We start from the raw sequence: 15,954 nt of genomic DNA, 5'->3' as shown, positions 1-15,954 counted from the left end.
TGACCGTTTGAGTTATGGTCGAAACGTCGTGAGAATTTTTTATTGTTTTATATATATTTTGTTATTTTGTTGTTTCTCTTCAACGTGACTTTACCGAAAAAACTAAGAATATGAATTACTGCAGTCACGAAAGCTTTAAATCAAAATGTAATGAGTGATTAATCACGTTAATTTATTCGGAATCTATTTAGTCAATTTAATCATTTCAGCACTAACAAGGCATTACTGCTTCTCGTTAGCCATGTATCATTTGGTCCAGTGTTTGTACGATCTGTTAGTCGAAACAAAATATTAACATGACATCGCCTTGTAATTTGAATATTAAATAATTTATGGGTGTGTTAACACAAGAAAACTTAGACCCCGCATGCAATCTTCCAGGTCATCTTATAGTAGAACTATAACTCATTTTAAAATGTGTTTAGCATTTATACTGACATTTTAAATTGCATAAAAAAATCACATTGCCTGATATAATTTTATTACTTTCATTTTATCCAGTGTTCCATTTGTTTGGCGGAGCAGTGGCAGAGTGGTTAGTACACACTGCACAATGAAGCAACGTTCATTTTCCCCAGCCACAGCTAACATTAGTGGTGAGTGATATCTGAACCGTTCCTGGGCCCCCCCAACACCCTCACCAACTAACAAGCATGGTAAAGTATGGTACAATAATCCCTATGAATATCTCAGCATGGAGAAGCCTTCATCCAGCTGTGGATTGTCAAAAATGGCTGTACATTTAAATGATAGAAGACTTCGTTATTGCCATCTGCAAGGCAGCCAACTAGTCACAGACCTTACTTTAGTATTTTTTTCTTCCTATAACGCGCAGTTTACACTTATTGGGCAGAGCAAAGGGCAGGGGCACAGGAGGAAATGCACCTGATGGTAGCTCATGGGCGATGCACGAGGCAATGGCGTTAGCCCACTCAGGGTTCTGGATCGCGAGCACATAGGAGTACAGCTTCTGCACGGTGTCCATCGCCTCTTTGTCGATCGTTAGGCAGGAGGAGGAAGCAGAAGTTCTATAAGGTGCCACCCTAGTGGCTTGTGCCCTGGCAATGGCGGCAGCGGTGGCATTCGTCCTCTCCAACGAACGGTGCAGGATCTTGGGTTTGAGGGACTTCTCAAAGACGTGTTTGATGGTGGACAGGTAGAGTTTGTCCATCGGCATCTGGTTCACGCAGCATCGCGCACGTAAAAAAACTTTAAGATCAATCGGTGAGTCTTTCGAGCATTAGTGACCGCTTAGCATCAGAAACAGAATCCTTGCCAACTCGAATTCGTTTGTGGGTTGCGCTGTGTGTAAATCTGAAAAAATAATTGCCGAAGCTCAGCACGTGCAGTAAAAAGTTGGACATGCCGAACAACACGCGGTACAACACAAAAACAGAACAGAGAGCGAGATAGCACAACCACAAAAAAACTATGCAGTGGTAGAATCCATGCCAGATTTAGTTTTTCAATGTCCAATGTAAAAATGTTAGGGTCTCTGTTGGCAGCCGGTGTGTAGTAAGAGGCTGCGGATGCTTTACCACTGTCGTAACACTGACTTTACAACTGAAGAATACAAGCAAAAAAAGGAAAAGTTCAGAGCAGCAGTCCTGCTGTTAAGAGCGTCAAATTACCCACAACGTTGGTTTGTAATGTTTGAGGGCGGACAGCGTCAAATTACCCACAATGTTGGTTTGTAATGTAAATTCCAGTCACAGGGCAGTGTTTGTAAATGAGACATGCAACGATTGATCCCAAACCAAGCAAATCGATTGTGGCAATGTGTGGGCCCATGATTTAATTCAAGAATAATTTCTGTTATCCAGTTTGTATTCTGCCTTGAGATGTCTGCCTTGTTCCGTCTCATTCGTTCAACTAAACTAACTGGAACAGTTGCACAATTATTTGCAAGAATAATCGTAAATAATCATATTTTACATGTAGGTTTCAAAGTATGGATCGCGGATGTGAGAACAGATTTTTTTTATTATTTAGCGTTACATGTGCATTGCAAAGCAAAGCAGTTCTCGAAAATTCAAGTAGGATACAGTTTACAAGCTCGTGTGTCCTAAAACATACATGTTCACAACTATTTACTACATACATAAAAGTCTAAGTTATTTCCTACCCAAATGAGCACTAAAGTAGTGATCAACTCCTGTTTACAACCCCGAGTCAGTGGATATAAATCCAATTTCCCATAGTGGGTGCCAGTCTTTCCATAAGACAACCACTGCTGACCTTCCCACCATGGGACTCATTTGATAGACCCCAGAGAGATGGTGGACTGAGAACCTTCAAACCAGAATTTGAACTCTCATCCCTTCAATTGCGAGCGTCTTGCTCTGCCAATGAGCTACATGTTACCACAATAACGGGGATAACGGCTTTCCAGAAAATTATTGGGCTAATGCAGGGGGTTGGCAGCCAAAATAACAAAAGGGCCATTCTTTTTTAATTTGGTTAAAAAAAAAGCAAGAGCCACAATACATGCGAATACGAGACGGTCCTTGATAAATAACGTCACGAAGCAGTTCTTAAAGAGCCGCATGCGGCTCTGGAGCCGCAGGTTGCTGAACCCTGGGCTAATGTAATCAAACGGTAGGTTCACAGCACAAGTCACCAAGAACTTGTATCAACGCTGATGCGGTGTAACGAGCGCGCAGCATGGTCTCTGTTGGAAGCGATGCATGGCTCCGTGTTCTGATGACAGAGAATGAACTGACCTTCAGGAGCTTGGCAATGAGCACGAGGGTGGGGAGTGTGTCCTCGCTCAGCTCTGGAGCTGCAATTGTAAATCAAAACACGGTGTCGCTTTTCCCCTCCACCCCTCGCTTACAGCGCCCCATAAATCTTGGCAGAAATATTACCATTATTTGACAGTCGTAGCACGATGGCCAATGTTGTGGCGTTACATTTGCAATGAAAGATAACCAATGTATAATGAACAGGCACGAAGTCCATTGTGAATATTTAATGAACAGACGAGAAGTGCATTTCTCCATGTGAAACCAAATTTAGTTTTTATACAGCTTATGGCATTAGCCAAGCTAATGAAAGTTGGGCCTACGTACTGTATATCGTTTCCAGAGGCAGACTTTGTAGCAGTGAGCACTGGTGAGTACACTGTTCTGATGAGTCCTAATAAGGTTTAATCTGTGACCACTTATAAAGCACTATATCACTATATATTCTTGGTTCTTTCGGTAAAGTCACATAGAAGGGAAACAATAAAATAATAAAAATATAAAACAATAAAAATTGCACTGTTTCCCTTCTACGTGACTTTACCGAAAGAACCAAGAATATGAATCCCTGCAGTCACGAAAGCTTTAAATCACTATATCACTGTAGCTATCAATCACATTTGCTCAAATTTTGCGACCTAAGACAAAAGGACCATAATGCACTTCTTCAGGAAATGATAGTATTTGCATTTGCAGAAGTTGTGTGCTTATTATACATGTCTGTGTTGTCTAAAACTTACTAGGATTTCCCAATAAATGTATTCATGCAGCATTTATGTCTTTCCCTCAATTTTATCCTTATTGTGCCGTCAGTGTAATGTTATGAAACAAAGAAACCTTTTAAATCTATCAGAGCAATTGGACCCTTTGTGTTAGAGAACAGCTGTCGGAAGCAGATATCATAAAGCCAACTCTGAGATCCAATCAAGTGACTTGTTCCACACGGTAGAGGGCAACGCGTTCCCGCCAAGCCACTGAGATTAATGTCCATCGTATCACAGCGAAACCAATATTTTTAATTCTCAGAGCTGAAAGGTAGCCAAATTAAGTGCCGGTTCCTAATTTCACGTGGATGGGTTTTTTTTGTGCAGTCATTGGTGATCCGACTGAGACCACTCATTACACCTGAGAACCCAGTTTTATTTTTTGTATCAGTGGTGGCTAAAACCCAGATGCAAACATAGGATCTCTGGGGTGCCAGCTCTGTGGTCTGACCTCTGAGCTACCCCCAGCCACTTGAGTGACCTCTGAGCCACCAGCACGGTATTTTTCATGAAGATCCCACCAGCACAATAATCCATGAATAAAAGTCCAACACCAACGGGCAGCCTCCAGAATTCTGAGAAGCCTTGATGGCAACATCCTTACTGATGACCGTCCAGAAGTTCTGTGGGTTGAAGGGCAGCAGGTGGAAGGGCAGGCGTGTGGCGGCGAGTGGTGCTATCTGCAGGGTCCAGCCCTGCTCCTCAAGCTTCCCGGGAGGTGAGATCCGGCGGTAGGAGTTTAGGTGCCTCAGCAGCTCCAGGGCCTGCATTTTGCCAGGAACAGTGGTGGTGCCAGGGTTTGGTGGAGAAGAGGTGAGGGTGAGAGATGCAACAAGATTGTCATTGCTGGAGTCATGAGGTGGGCTTTTTGAGGAATTGCATTGCATAATACCACCCTCCATCTACAGGCAATAATCTATTTATATTAGTCTGCTATGAATGGTCATAGTCTGGAATTAAATGTGATATGTTCTGGGGCCCCCGTTGGCAGGTTTTAGCCAGCAGAGAATGTCACACACGATCGTGGAGAACATAGCCACAGAATAACCCAAGGGATGATAGGCCTCCAAATTGGAAACAAACTCATAATCGCTTATTGAGAGATTAATATTATAACTAAACCAACCTGGCTGGAACGTTAATATATTATTTTTCAAATAATAAAGCAGTGTTTGTACTTGTTCATGATGACGGCAAGGATTTTTTTTTTAACGAGAGACATAGGTGCAGCAATAACGTCATTATAAATTAATGTTATTTTGTGGGGCATGTTTTATTTCCGCAAGTAATTCTAAACCACTTTAGATGACCATAGGACGAACTTGCATCTCCGATTAACACGGATGGCTACGTACGACACGAAAGAAGTTCAATATACATGCACGCACATATATATACATCAGTCCCACGTACCTGTTCCACGTTTATGTGCATAATGTCGGAATTTGCGACCTGCATGGCCTTGAGAATCACTTCGATGCCGTTGTAGTCATATGGACTCAACTGTCGGAGGCAAAAGGGGGAACGAAATGGGATGAAAGATTACATACGAGCGAGAATTTGACCCCGGTCGGGCCATTAGCAACCTACAGTGAAATACAATTGTGGGAAAAACGGCTGAATCCTGAACTAAAGCTTTTAGCAGAAGGTAAAAATGTTGCTATTGAGGACTTTTCTGATTCAGTATTATAACAGCGTTTGAATACAAACATAAGCTTTGATATATGTTTTAGTTTTAAGAGACCTTTTGAACGCTTCTAATAATATATTTTACATAAACACTATGATGCAATGAGCTGAAGTGGCCGGGTTGCTCAGGAATTAGCACCGCTGAGGATCCTGCTTTTGAATCTGGGTATCAGCCATCCGTGATTAAACCAGTGAGTTGATGGTTGCAGGCTTGTTAGCAATATTACACACAAAAACATTCCAATAATAGTGTTTTCCACAATTCTATAAAAAAACTTTTACAGAATGTATGGGAACATGCAGTGTTCCTATCCGTGCATGATCCACTTAGTTGACCTACAGTTTTGGCCACCAAACCCAGCAAAAAAATAACATCTCACCAACAACCAAATCACTATGTGACCAAAATCGAAGGAGGCCTGAGCCAGTTTAGTCCTTAGGTGGGCGGCTATCTGGGATAACCAGGTGTTGTAGGCTTGTTTCGTGAGGTAGAGGAGAAGAGAGAGAATGAAGATCGCAAAAGGTGGAAAGTATCTGTCGTGGGCATGAACCCTCAGTTATGGGGATGTGACTAGATCAGGAGTCGGCAACCTGCAGCTCCGGAGCCACATGTGGCTCCTTAAGGATTGCTTCGTGACGTTATTTATTCAGGACCACTTCGTATTCACATGCATTGCGGCTCTTTAAATATTGAGTTGTTTACCGAATTTGGAAAAAAAATGTCTCTTCTTGTTATTTTAGTTGCAGACTCCTGCACCAGACAGATTACACATTTAATCTAGGAAACAAAAAACGCGGAGAGCTGAACCTCCGCTCATCTCCATGCCTTATGCAGCTTCGCCGTCAGATTGAGCACAAAGTCGTCCTGTTTAGAGAGGCAGGGGATGACGGCGAAGGCCTTCCCAATGCGACGGGCCTGCTCGGCCTTCCTCCTCTCTTCCTCTGCCGCGTTGCCGCCTTCGTCGGCACCAAGCAACGGAGGCGCAGCGGCAGCCGGGACGAGGTCACCCGACTGGCACGGCGGTGGCAGCAGCAACGTCTCGATGTACTGCTGCAGCGCCGCATCACTCTCCAAGTTGTACTCGCTGGAACGCAAATGCACGCCCGGCTCTCAGCGCGACCCCACACTCTTTATCCAACCACTTGAGGCAACTGCAATTCACGGTTGTTTGTAAGGGAGATGTGGGGAAATGTGCGTCTAGTATGCGGTGTGCCATGCACAGCGTAGCATGTGGTGTTATACCATTGTGCAGTGTGTGAAGTATACAGCGTGCATGGCTATTGTGTGTTGTGTCGCATGGGAATGTCGTGTAAATTATGTAGCGTGTCATGTGTTGTGCTTTACCTAGCGTGCAGTATGTCGTGTGAAGAGTGCAGCCTGAAGTTTACCTGCAGTACTGCAGAAGAAGATCAGAGTCCAGATTTGGGGAGCTCACCAGAGCTGGAATGAGGTTACCCTTGGTGGTGTGAGGCATGCAGAACACGGAGTGGAATGCCACCTGTTCACAACAATCTTTTGTTTAATAACGGGTTTTCCTTTCACATTTAAAAAGCTTACATTTTTTTTACACGCAATTAATTATTTTACGTTACTTTATAGCCGTTTTTAAAATCGATTACTGGATGAAGGCAGTTCCTATAGATTCTGCCAGAGCTACATTCAGTTCCCAGAGAAGCTCCCAGTACATAAAGTGAAACGTCGGGAAATCATGACAAACAACATGGCTTACGACCAGAAAACACATCGTAGGGCTATACGGCATGACAGCGGGAAAACCAAATCCTGTAAAGCTGCAAGCGCCATGCGCTGTCTCAGCGGCGGGGGGGACACATACCCCGAGGCGGCTGAGCTTCACTCCCCACTGTGCGTCAGTGTAGAGCTGTGCAAAGAGCTTGGCTTGGTCGGGGCTGCTCTGCATCTCTGCCAGCCACCCGCCAACAACGGCCATCGACTGCATCACACAACAGCATTGGGGAAGGATCATTATCAACATTTTATGAAGGGTAGTGGCATTTTCCTATAATTTCTCACCTGCTCAGAGGTATCAAGTAGGCATTTAAAGTAAAAGCCCCCCCCCCCAATCTCCCTGCTCCGCCCCCAACCGATGCATGTATTGTGGCCCTCCAACATTAATATGAATCAATAAATACTTTGCATCTATACACCACGAGTTGGCATGTAACAATTCATACCCTACGTGACTCAATGAAATGTCAAGATTCATGGTCTAAACTTGTCTTAAGAAATATTTTTTTTTCAGAAAGAGTAACCAGCAGGCATTTAACAATTAATTTAAGATCGCACTCTGTCTTCAAGATCCAGTATGAACTTGTGCTTTCCCACGCCCTCCTCTCTCATCTCACTCCTGCCCCTCCATGCACTTTCTTCTCCAGCAAACAATACCTGTCAAAGCCCCCGGGAGGTATCATTTTCTCAGTGCGTGGCAAATTCATTTCTCCTCTGCTGCCCCCACATGCGCTGTCGAATCCCTGCCCCAGTTTAAGTCCGGGCTGAAGGCCTTCCTTATTCCCCACTGCCTGTGAACGACTCCCTTCATAAAAAAAAAACATGCTGGCTTTTTCTGAACAGCGTCTTCTGATGCAGTTGCATTTCGACGAGACATAAACCCAAATTGTATTCTTTATTTTATTAGCAGCAAGTTGCACTGCGCAAACAAAGGTGCAGTTAGGCACCAGCACATACCAAGATGCGGGGGTAGTTATGCTGTGCGTTTTTGACAAGGGACCACAGTTTCTCGAAGGCGACATCAGGATGCAGCATGAGGCAGTAGCTCAGAGCTAGGCTCTTGTCCACGGCGCGAGAATTCAACACCTGCCGGGAGGGGGGGGGGGGGGGGAAGGGCCATGGGGGCAGGTGGGAGGAAGGAGATGAGCAGCAGCAGAGGACGCAGCGTTATCATTCCAGCAAAAATGTTATCCAGCAAGGTTTCTCAAACTTCAGTTCTCGTGGCCCACCACGGCACGCCCACCTTTCCATGTTTACCACTCAAAATACAATTCAAAGCGGTACAAAGCTGCACGCATCTGATTATTGTTAATAGAGAGTGCTTCTTAATCAGCACGTTATAAGTCTCCCGGGATACATACACGCAAGGTCTCGTGAAATTGGAGTAAGCGCTCTCAGCACACCAACGCATGTGACATACACGCACAAGATCGCTCCACCCCTTCTAATATATATTGTTGATAAAAGACTAAAATAACTACAAAAATAAAATTCAGAGATTGAAAGTATAGCTCGAGATATACAACTGTTTGTAAAAGAAATAACCATCCATATTTATGCAATTTTCAAATGCAAAAAAATATAACGGTTACAAACATGATAGCAAAAAAAGCCTCACTGTAATCTCAACCAGAGGAAAACAAAGGGTTCATCGATCGATTGGAAGCCTTTAATTCCACCAAAAGCCAACAAAAAAGCACCCCAAATCCATCACGAGTGACTAAAAACCCCATGGAGGATACCAACGGCCTACCTTGTGCACGAGAGCCAAAGCAATCGGCTTGATAATATCCATCACCGTGTTGGTTAACGTGAAGAGAAGCGTCTTCTGCTCGTCATACCATTGCTGGCCGTGCAGCTAAAAGCAACAATGGAGAAAATAAATACACAATTAAAATATTGCAATGTTAAAAAACATTTTATCCAACGCGAAATGTGGTGACTACTGGTCAGATGCATGTGTGACATTAAGCCAACGTGTATTTTTTTTCCTCTTAATTATATTCCAAGTATGCTCCTGGATCATGTCATGAGATAAATACATTTTATTCGAAGTCACAACTACGATATGGTATGCAGATATCACATTTTAACAGTGAGAGTTGCGCTGCACTGCAACAACATTTTCCTTTGTGGCAGGGTAAGTGGGAAAGTGCTGTCCTCAACTGTGTGGACTCGAGCTAATCTGAAGAAACCTCAGTGGTGGATCTTTGGTACCCACTTCCATGGGCCATTTTTATGCATGAAGGGTTGCACGCTGCTCTGCAGTTTTGAATGGATACTTCGGTGCATGACATAGCACCACTAGCACAACCAGGACAACGTAAAATTGTTGTAAAAAGTAACACTTTTTTTTTATAAAAAATGAAATCAAGTATCACCAGATCCGACGCTCCAGTTACCCCACCAACATTCTCCTCGGCCTGAAATAAAAGCAACGTCCGCCTACCCGAGTGGCGACCGCTTTGCTGACGATGTTGGTGAAGATGTGCTGGTGGCATGCAGCAAAGTGGCGTAACACAGTCATGAGGGCGAGCTGCAGCTGGCTGGCCTCACGCAGGCTGTGCAGCAGGGCCACCAGAGGCGTGTACACCTGCATCACCTCGCTCGTTTCTGCGCCGGACTTCCCCGATGACCCTGCGTGTGCCCACCGCAAAAGGGAGAGCAACCCACGAGTGGTGGTGGTGACACAAAGCCTTAGCTTCCAATCAGAATCTTTATAAATGTTTAAAATCTAGCCTTACAAAAATGTGTGGTGGCGGCTAAACAGGTAAAGATTATCGCCGTGCTGTTAGGCTGTGCTACCGCTTTTCAAGATAACGGGGATTATCATTGACTGTCGAAGTTATTTGCTTAAAAGTACATGCGCATTTTTCCTTTTCTTTGGCATTATGTTTAATAGGCAAGTATAAATAAATGTTCTCATCCAGCAGTGGATTGACAAAGCATTATGCATACCTTGAGATCTCAGGGCAAGAGCCGTGCAATCCAGAGGAAACCGTTTTCCTGCAATGTCACGAGAACACAAGCCATAAAAACGAAGTCATTTTAAAGGATGACAGGAGGGAAGAGACAGGATACCCATAGCATTCACCATTTGAAGATGAATACAGTGAGGGAAAAAAGTATTTGATCCCCTGCTGATTTTGTACGTTTGCCCAATGGCAAAGATATGATCAGTCTATAATTTTAATGGTAGGTTTATTTGAACAGTGAGAGACAGAATAACAACAAAAAAATCCAGAAAAACGCATGTCAAAAATGTTATAAATTGATTTGCATTTTAATGAGGGAAATAAGTATTTGACCCCTCTGCAAAACATGACTTAGTACTTGGTGGCAAAACCCTTGTTGGCAATCACCGAGGACAGACGTTTCTTGTAGTTGGCCACCGGGTTTGCACACATCTCAGGAGGGATTTTGTCCCACTCCTCTTTGCAGATCTTCTCCAAGTCATTAAGGTTTCGAGGCTGACGTTTGGCAACTCGAACCTTCAGCTCCCTCCACAGATTTTCTATGGGATTAAGGTCTGGAGACAGGCTAGGCCACTCCAGGACCTTAATGTGCTTCTTCTTGAGCCACTCCTTTGTTGCCTTGGCCGTGTGTTTTGGGTCATTGTTATGCTGGAATACCCATCCACGACCAATTTTCAATGCCCTGGCTGAGAGAAGGAGGTTCTCACCCAAGATTTGACGGTACATGGCCCCGTCCATCGTCCCTTTGATGCGGTGAAGTTGTCCTGTCCCCTTAGCAGAAAAACACCCCCAAAGCATAATGTTTCCACCTTCATGTTTGACGGTGGGGATGGTGTTCTTGGGGTCATAGGCAGCATTCCTCCTCCTCCAAACACGGTGAGTTGAGTTGATGCCAAAGAGCTCCATTTTGGTCTCATCTGACTGCAACACTTTCACCCAGTTGTCCTCTGAATCATTCAGATGTTTATTGGCAAACTTCAGACGGGCATGTATATGTGCTTTCTTGAGCAGGGGGACCTTGCGGAAGCTGCAGGATTTCAGTCCTTCACGGCAAAGTGTGTTACCAATTGTTTTCTTGGTGACTATAGTCCCAGCTGCCTTGAAATCATTGACAAGATCCTCCCTGTAGTTCTGGGCTGATTCCTTAACGTTCTCATGATCATTGCAACTCCACGAGGTGAGATCTTGCATAGAGCCCCAGGCCGAAAGAGATTGACAGTTCTTTTGTGTTTCTTCCATATGCGAATAATCGCACCAACTGTTGTCACCTTCTCACCAAGCTGCTTGGCAATGGTCTTGTAGCCCATTCCAGCCTTGTGTAGGTCTACAATCTTGTCCCTGGCATCCTTGGAGAGCTTTTTGGTCTTGGCCATGGTGGAGAGTTTGGAATCTGATTGATTGATTGCTTCTGTGGACAGGTGTCTTTTATAAAGGTAACAAGCTGAGATTAGGAGCACTCCCTTTAAGAGTGTGCTCCTAATCTCAGCTCGTTACCTGTATAAAAGACACCTGGGAGCCAGAAATCTTTCTGATTGAGAGGGGGTCAAATTACTTATTTCCCTCATTAAAATGCAAATCAATTCATACAATTTTTGGCATGCGTTTTTCTGGATTTTGTTGTTATTTATTCTGTCTCTCACTGTTCAAATTAACCTACCATTAAAATTATAGACTGATCATTTATTTTTCAGTGGGCAAACGTACAAAATCAGCAGAGGATCAAATACTTTTTCTCCTCATTGTACGTACATTTTTGGCCAATCAAGGATGAAAATGCAAATTAGCTCACAATTTGGTAGCAGGGGGAAGTACAGCTAACAGGATTTATTGGTTTATTATTAGTAATGTCCAAAAGCTGCCAAGAAGTGCAGCGAGACTGGCATTACGGTTAAGCCAGTGGTTCTCAACCTTTTTTGGCCAGTGTACCCCCCATGTTGAATTTTGTTTCAACCGAGTACTCCCATGCTTGACCCAACAAGGTTCTGAAAAATAAATGTATGAATAATAACTAGCTCATAACTGCAAGCGAAAAAACACATTTAACTGATGCTCTACATGCATGACATAATTTGTTCACACTCGCTGGATACTCTTAGAAACCACATTGTCTACGATCAATAAGTTTAGAAAGGCATTTTTGCATCGTTCTAGGTAACCATATGGATTTAAAGTCTATCGTATTTATTTTACATTGGCAGATTCTTACGTGGTTATATAATTATCCACCAATGACTCATGTATGATATAATTTGGAAAAGGGGCACAGCGGTGGCGAGATGTTAACTACCTCGCCAGCGGTGGCGAGATGTTAACTACCTCGCCAGGAATACAGAAGGTCGTGGACTCAATCCCGACTCTGATGCCCATATACTTGGAGTTTGCATGTTCTCCCTGTGGTCGCGTGGATTTTTCTCCAGATATTCCGGTTTTCCCCTCTACATTTACAAACATGCGTTTCGAATATTTGGCTGTTATAAATTTCCCCACAATAAGCCACTTCGTTGAGCTATCATTTGTGGCCAGGTCGCTTCTAAAAAAAGAGCTAAATAGCTCAGTGGGCTTTACCTCGAGAAAAAAAATTACACATTTATTAGATCACCTCACGTATCCCCAAGGGGTCCGCGTACCACCTCCCCCCACCCGGTTGAGAAGCACCGAGTTAAGCCATCGGCACTAACCGTGTTTGCGCGGGCCAACTAGGGCGGTGAGCTCGTAGACGACCGGGAGCGTCTGCACGGGATCGAGCACGATGGCATCCTCACGGAAGTACTCTTCGAACGTCCACTCCTGGTAGGGATCCTTGTCCGCACCAGCCGAGTCCTGCCATGTGCGCATGCACATTCGAGTAGCGAAATGATTTAAAATGCATTATTACCTTAGATATGATTATTTCCTTGTATGTATGCATTATCACCTTGTACGTATGTATGTTGAAATTTTTTCACACCCCTACGTAGCCAACCATGCTAATTGGAGGTCCTAATGCATGGCCAATTACTGGATGTAAAGAAGTACATTTATAACTGTTATAAAACCCAGGTTATCACGAGTGCGCAGATGCCGGTCATGGGAATTGTTTTTAATAACACTTCACCAAGCTGGTCAAAGCGGGCTGGTGAAGGGGGACCCGTGACCGATACTGATATAGCATTCAGCAATGATGTTAGTCATGGCTGGAAATTAAACTCAGGTTTTATGGCACGGTTCGGCCACAATTACAGAACGTGACTCTCACGTTTGAGATAGTGCTCTGTTGGACCAGACTGATCATTAATCGTGATAGCACGCGTAACCAAATGTAAGGGGTTTTTGCTGAGGCATTGGTGATCAGAATCAAACCGTCAATGCTCTACACTTGAGAACTCTGTTTAAATCACAAGAAACTGATCAGACTTCAACACAGGATCTCAGCTCAGTGTGGGGCCACCCAGCCACCTCAAAATCCCCAGTTAATTCACCAGCCTATTGACTGTTAATGAATGGATTTCATATGAAAGAGACTGAAGAGGAGGGTGTTGGCAGAACCTTGGCCACAAAGCCGTAGTCTTCAGTCTGGCATTGCTCGTAAATGGCCAAGGCGATGCGCGTGTTCTTGCTCAACTCCAGACAATCGAGCAGGATGTCTAGGGGCACACGAGGCAGGCAGGGGTACATTGATGTAATGATTGCAACAGCAACAACTTGTAACGAGTTAAAATACAATAGCATCTCAAGCTCCTTATGAAAATGGAAGGGAAAAAAAGCAAAGCAATGCAATAAGGGTACAAGGGAGGTGGTGACAACCAGGGTAGTGATTTGTGGGAAAGAGGTCAGAGAGCAACACCGTGGTGAGACCAACGAGTCCCAGGTCATCCTTGGAGAGGGGGGGGGCTCTTCTACACACACGAATAAATTAACTACCGCACGTGTGTAATTTATTAAAATCAAACGTAATGTTATTACTTCACGTACCATTCGATGCATGTGTCATTCAAAGTGTAAAAATCGGTTTAAATTGACAACATCAATGCATCCCTTTGCATACCACGTGTTATTTTTTTCTTCCTCCCGATTGAAGCTGGTTAATCGAGCCCTCAACGGTTACATTCGTAAGCGTTTTACAGCACTGGCGACGCACCGGGGTGGCAGTATGTGGTGGCGAACTGGCAGAGCGTGTGCATCTCGGCGGGCAGGTTGAGGGTGGGTGGCACCTCCATGTGCTCATCATTCTCCAGCATCGTGGACAGTTGCTGCACCACCCAAAACGCCAACTCGGCCGACGCGCGAGGGCTCAGAGTGCCGTCGAGCTCCCCCCTGAGCGGCGGACGCAAAAAGAACAGCGCACGCCGTGGGATCACACCGAGGCTCGACTAGACAGCGCCGAGTCTGGATAGTTGCTTGGATGGGTGACCACCGTGCATAATACAGATTTGTTGCCAACGGGTTATGTCGCGGGCAGTGCAGCAAAATTCGATTGTTGTGGTTTGCTCCAATGTTTATTCCCAGCCCTGGTTAAACATGGGTGGTGAATGCTATTTAAACTGGCTGTGAGTCCTCCCCTTCACAAACCTGCACTAACCTGCGTAGTGAAGTATGGTCAAATAACCCCAAGACCTGCAAGTGAGGGGTGGCAACCTCATCCAGTGGAAACCACAAAGCACGCGTATGTACGGTTGGTTGAGGGTGCATTTAACCCGAGTGCAGTCAGCCCCACCGAGTCCACTGTACTGTATTTTTCTCCAACCTTCTCTCACCTGCAGATATCGATGGCCTTCTGGACCTTTCCGGCGGACAGCGCGTGCCCAGCGAGCTCGCGAGCAAGGTCATGCCGCCCAACCCCGAGCAGCGCGGCCAACTCCTGCAGCTCCACGATGTTCTGGGGGCAGTGCTCGGACGCCTCGCTGCCCTCGCCCCCCTCGCTGACGCCGCGGCAGCTCACCACACCGAGCTTCGATGCACTCTTAACGCACAGCAACGACATTACCATACGGAATGATCATGTGTGCTTTATGGGAGAAAAGCAGGGCAATTAAACTGCAGTGGCATTGCAAAAAAAAAAAAATATCCGGTCAAATTGGACCATGACCAAAACATCTGGCATGCGCCCGATCTCAGAAACCAAGCAAATTTAAGCCTGGAAAGTGCTTGCATGGGCGACTACCATGCACGCCAGGTTGTTACACTCTGCTAAGAGGATGTATAGTGTGCAGAAGGCAGTGCTAAAAATCCATTATTGTACTGCAATTTCTATGCTCCCATGTATACGTTTCCCGCTTTCACAACTCATGACCCACATTGCGTGGGGAGGCCCACATTCAGTGGTTTTCTGCTAAGAGGACTGCACATGTACATATGAAGTGGTAGCACAGTGGATGGTACACTTCAGTACGAACTCGGTCACCCTATGAGAATAGGTTTTCCCCTTCGTGAACACAAGGCAGATCTCAAACACGGTAGGACCAATACCTCTGCCGTTGCCGAGCATTGCTTTAACGCTGTGGGCTCAGACGAAATATTTTTTTCCAAGACGGAGGTACTCTGCAAACCTACCGGATTTTATTTTATACCTACGTGACTTTACTGAAAGAACCAACGAGTATGGATTCCTGCAGTCACGATAGCTTCAAATCAAGATCAAATCAAGACTTTTACAAGGAATGTCTTTATTAAAGACAATACTTGTGGTCACAATGCAAACAAAAAACAATGATAATATATGCATTATTCTTGGTTCTTTCGGTAAAATCACGTAGAAGGGAAACAATAAAATAATAAAAATATAAAACAATATTATTTTATTGTTTCCCTTCTACGCGACTTTACCGAAAGAACCAAGAATATGAAAGCTTTAAATAAAAAAAATATATGCATTGTCATCGAAAGACAGACATGAATCCTTGTAAAAAGTTATAAGTTTGGTGTTTTAACATCTTAACACCTGTTTTGTTGCCAGAAAAAAGGGGAAAACCTATTCTCATATTTTGGTACTGGCAAAGGAGGTCCCATGATCGGTTACCCTAGTTATATTTCCAGCCACAGCTAACATAAGTGGCAAG

General features: G+C 44.5%; 1 protein-coding gene across 2 annotated transcripts in view; it reads right to left on the bottom strand.

Annotated features, from left to right (window-relative positions):
- Positions 1–15,954, bottom strand: part of KNTC1 (kinetochore associated 1) — a 73,976-nt gene that overhangs the window by 26,287 nt on the left and 31,735 nt on the right. For both annotated transcript variants that reach the window (XM_076070486.1, XM_076070485.1), the window contains exons 35-49: positions 14,653–14,858; positions 14,037–14,212; positions 13,445–13,542; positions 12,598–12,739; positions 9,903–9,950; positions 9,394–9,581; positions 8,698–8,802; positions 7,902–8,030; positions 7,033–7,149; positions 6,587–6,696; positions 6,024–6,282; positions 4,922–5,011; positions 4,113–4,272; positions 2,724–2,782; positions 886–1,177 (exon numbers count right to left, since the gene is read on the bottom strand). In XM_076070486.1, coding sequence (XP_075926601.1) covers positions 886–1,177; positions 2,724–2,782; positions 4,113–4,272; positions 4,922–5,011; positions 6,024–6,282; positions 6,587–6,696; positions 7,033–7,149; positions 7,902–8,030; positions 8,698–8,802; positions 9,394–9,581; positions 9,903–9,950; positions 12,598–12,739; positions 13,445–13,542; positions 14,037–14,212; positions 14,653–14,858 — 2,179 coding nt within the window. The remainder of the gene's footprint in view (positions 1–885; positions 1,178–2,723; positions 2,783–4,112; positions 4,273–4,921; positions 5,012–6,023; positions 6,283–6,586; positions 6,697–7,032; positions 7,150–7,901; positions 8,031–8,697; positions 8,803–9,393; positions 9,582–9,902; positions 9,951–12,597; positions 12,740–13,444; positions 13,543–14,036; positions 14,213–14,652; positions 14,859–15,954) is intronic.

The sequence above is a fragment of the Petromyzon marinus genome, chromosome 29 (genome assembly GCF_048934315.1).
Source record: "Petromyzon marinus isolate PM22_M1 ecotype Great Lakes invasive population chromosome 29, UKy_Petmar_22M1.pri1.0, whole genome shotgun sequence".
In the NCBI taxonomy this organism is placed as follows: Eukaryota; Metazoa; Chordata; class Hyperoartia; order Petromyzontiformes; family Petromyzontidae; genus Petromyzon; species Petromyzon marinus.
This window is presented reverse-complemented; position numbering and strand designations above follow the sequence as displayed.